At 37.8% G+C, this 2,132-nt stretch overlaps 1 protein-coding gene across 1 annotated transcript; it reads left to right on the top strand.

The window, feature by feature from the left end:
* Positions 1 to 216: 216 nt before the first annotated feature.
* Positions 217 to 1,546, top strand: LOC309568925 (putative nuclease HARBI1; the record flags this gene model as incomplete). Its single annotated transcript, XM_082274696.1, has 2 exons — positions 217 to 651; positions 740 to 1,546. 2 exons carry the CDS (start codon positions 217 to 219, stop codon positions 1,544 to 1,546), a joined length of 1,242 nt encoding a protein of 413 aa, XP_082130822.1.
* Between the last annotated feature and the right edge of the window lie 586 nt (positions 1,547 to 2,132).

The following is a 2,132-nucleotide window of genomic DNA, read 5'->3' as shown; positions in this document are numbered from 1 at the left end:
CAAACCATCCGACTTTCTTCGTACGATTCAGTGACCAGGTGTATTTTTCGTAGCTATGTATCGGAAGTGATGTATATACGTATGACCCCTGCGTCGTGCAACGTCATCTGACAATTTCCGATCGTATGGTATACGCCTCCGTGTAGAGCTCTACAAGCCAACATTCGGCGTGCTCATTCGGTCGTTCGAGTGCTAGTGTGAAGCTATATCCTAATAATGGAGGACCAGGCACTTCCAATTGCCATCTTGGGTATAGTTGCTATACGGAAGTTGCTTCAAAAGAAGAAACAAAAAAGGAGGACATGGTCCAAACAATGGCTTTGTGACAGAGAAAAGTATTCTCACATGACTCTTCTCAAAGAGTTGAAAGAAAATAATCCTGATGATTATAGGAACTTTCTCAGGATGAATGATGAGTGTTTCCAGACATTACTTCAACTTGTGAGACCATTCATCCAAAAAAAGGATACACCAATGCGGGAAGCTATTAGCCCTGAACAACGGCTAATAGCAACATTACGCTACTTGGCAACAGGGAGAAGTCTGCAGGACCTCAAATATTCGACGGGTATCTCTCCCCAAGCACTGGGTCAAATAATCCCGGAGACCTGTAAGGCTATTATTGCCACTTTACAGCAGCAGTATCTTAAGGTACAGTGCCAGTGTCCTCCATATCCTGCTTTCTGTTTCTGTATTTTATTAATATTATTTGTTAATGTTTTTTTTTTTTTTCTTACAGTTCCCCACCAATGCACAGGAGTGGAACAAAATAGCCAATGCGTTTCAAGAGCATTGGAATTTCCCAAATTGTGGTGGAGCCATTGATGGGAAACATGTGCGAATTGTTCCACCTGCAAATTCTGGATCTTTTTTTTATAATTACAAAGGTTTTTTTAGCATAATTATGCTTGCCATAGTGAATGCGAACTATGAATTCATCTACCTTGATATAGGTAAAAATGGCCGTAACTCTGATGGAAGCATCCTTAATCAAACTGAGTTCTATAAGCGTTTGCTGCAAGGGACACTAAACCTACCATCCAGCACTGAAACCTTTGAGGGGCTTAACTTTGTTTTTGTTGCAGATGACGCATTTTTCCTCAATCAGCATATTCTGAAACCTTTTCCCATGCGCAATCTGACCAAACCCCAGAGGGTCTTTAATTATCGTTTGTCCCGGGCACGCAGGGTTGTTGAAAACGCATTTGGCATCCTTGCAAATAGGTTTCGTATTTTCCTCACCTCTATTAATTTAGCCTTATATAAAATAGATTCCCTTGTTTTGTGTTGTTGTGTCCTTCATAATTTCCTCCTTCAAAATTCCCAGGGATACATGACATCTTTGCCATTTGAAAGAGACACAGATCCTTCGTCTTCAATGCCAGGCACCAGTATTCATGCTGACCTTCATGAACACATGGAAGTACTCACCTCCCTAAACAGTGGACATCCACGACTTCCGACCCAAACTGCACGTCAATCTCGCCTGGATTATATGGAGTATTTTGTTGGAAGAGGAGCAGTTTCCTGGCAGGATGACATGTGAAGGCCACAATGTCACTATTATTCCTGATTTTTCAAGTAGCCATCTTTTTGTACATTATACATGAATACATTTTTTTTTGGGTGTGGAGTAAATGTCTGTGTTGTTTTATTTTTAAATATTAGTTTATACAATATCCGATCTAGTCAGATTATATACACATAAAATATACAGAACATATACAGTAATAGCCATATTAGCTTCATGAGTGTGTCCTAAATTTAGGATTACAAATAACATGAGAAATTATCATGGGTGTATGTATGTGTGTGTGTATATATATATATATATATATATATATATATATATATATATATATATATCTATATATATAGTTTGTATATATACAGTATATATATATATATATATATATATATATATACTGGTGTGTGTGTGTGTGTGTGTGTGTGTGTATATATATATATATATATGGTGTGTAGTGCTGTGTGTATGTATATATATATATATTATGTGACAGGAAGTCAGGTAAATCTGTGGATATTGTCACAGACAGGAGATACATTTCCACCTGGTTTTCAAAATTCCCCAATTACTATAGGGTGTCGGCTGCAGAGGTAAGGACGTTATT

The sequence above is a fragment of the Pelophylax lessonae genome, assembly GCF_965119305.1.
Source record: "Pelophylax lessonae genome assembly, chromosome: 12".
Taxonomy (NCBI): Eukaryota; Metazoa; Chordata; class Amphibia; order Anura; family Ranidae; genus Pelophylax; species Pelophylax lessonae.
Note: the sequence above shows the minus strand (reverse complement) of the source record. Positions and strands in the feature narration are given on the sequence as shown.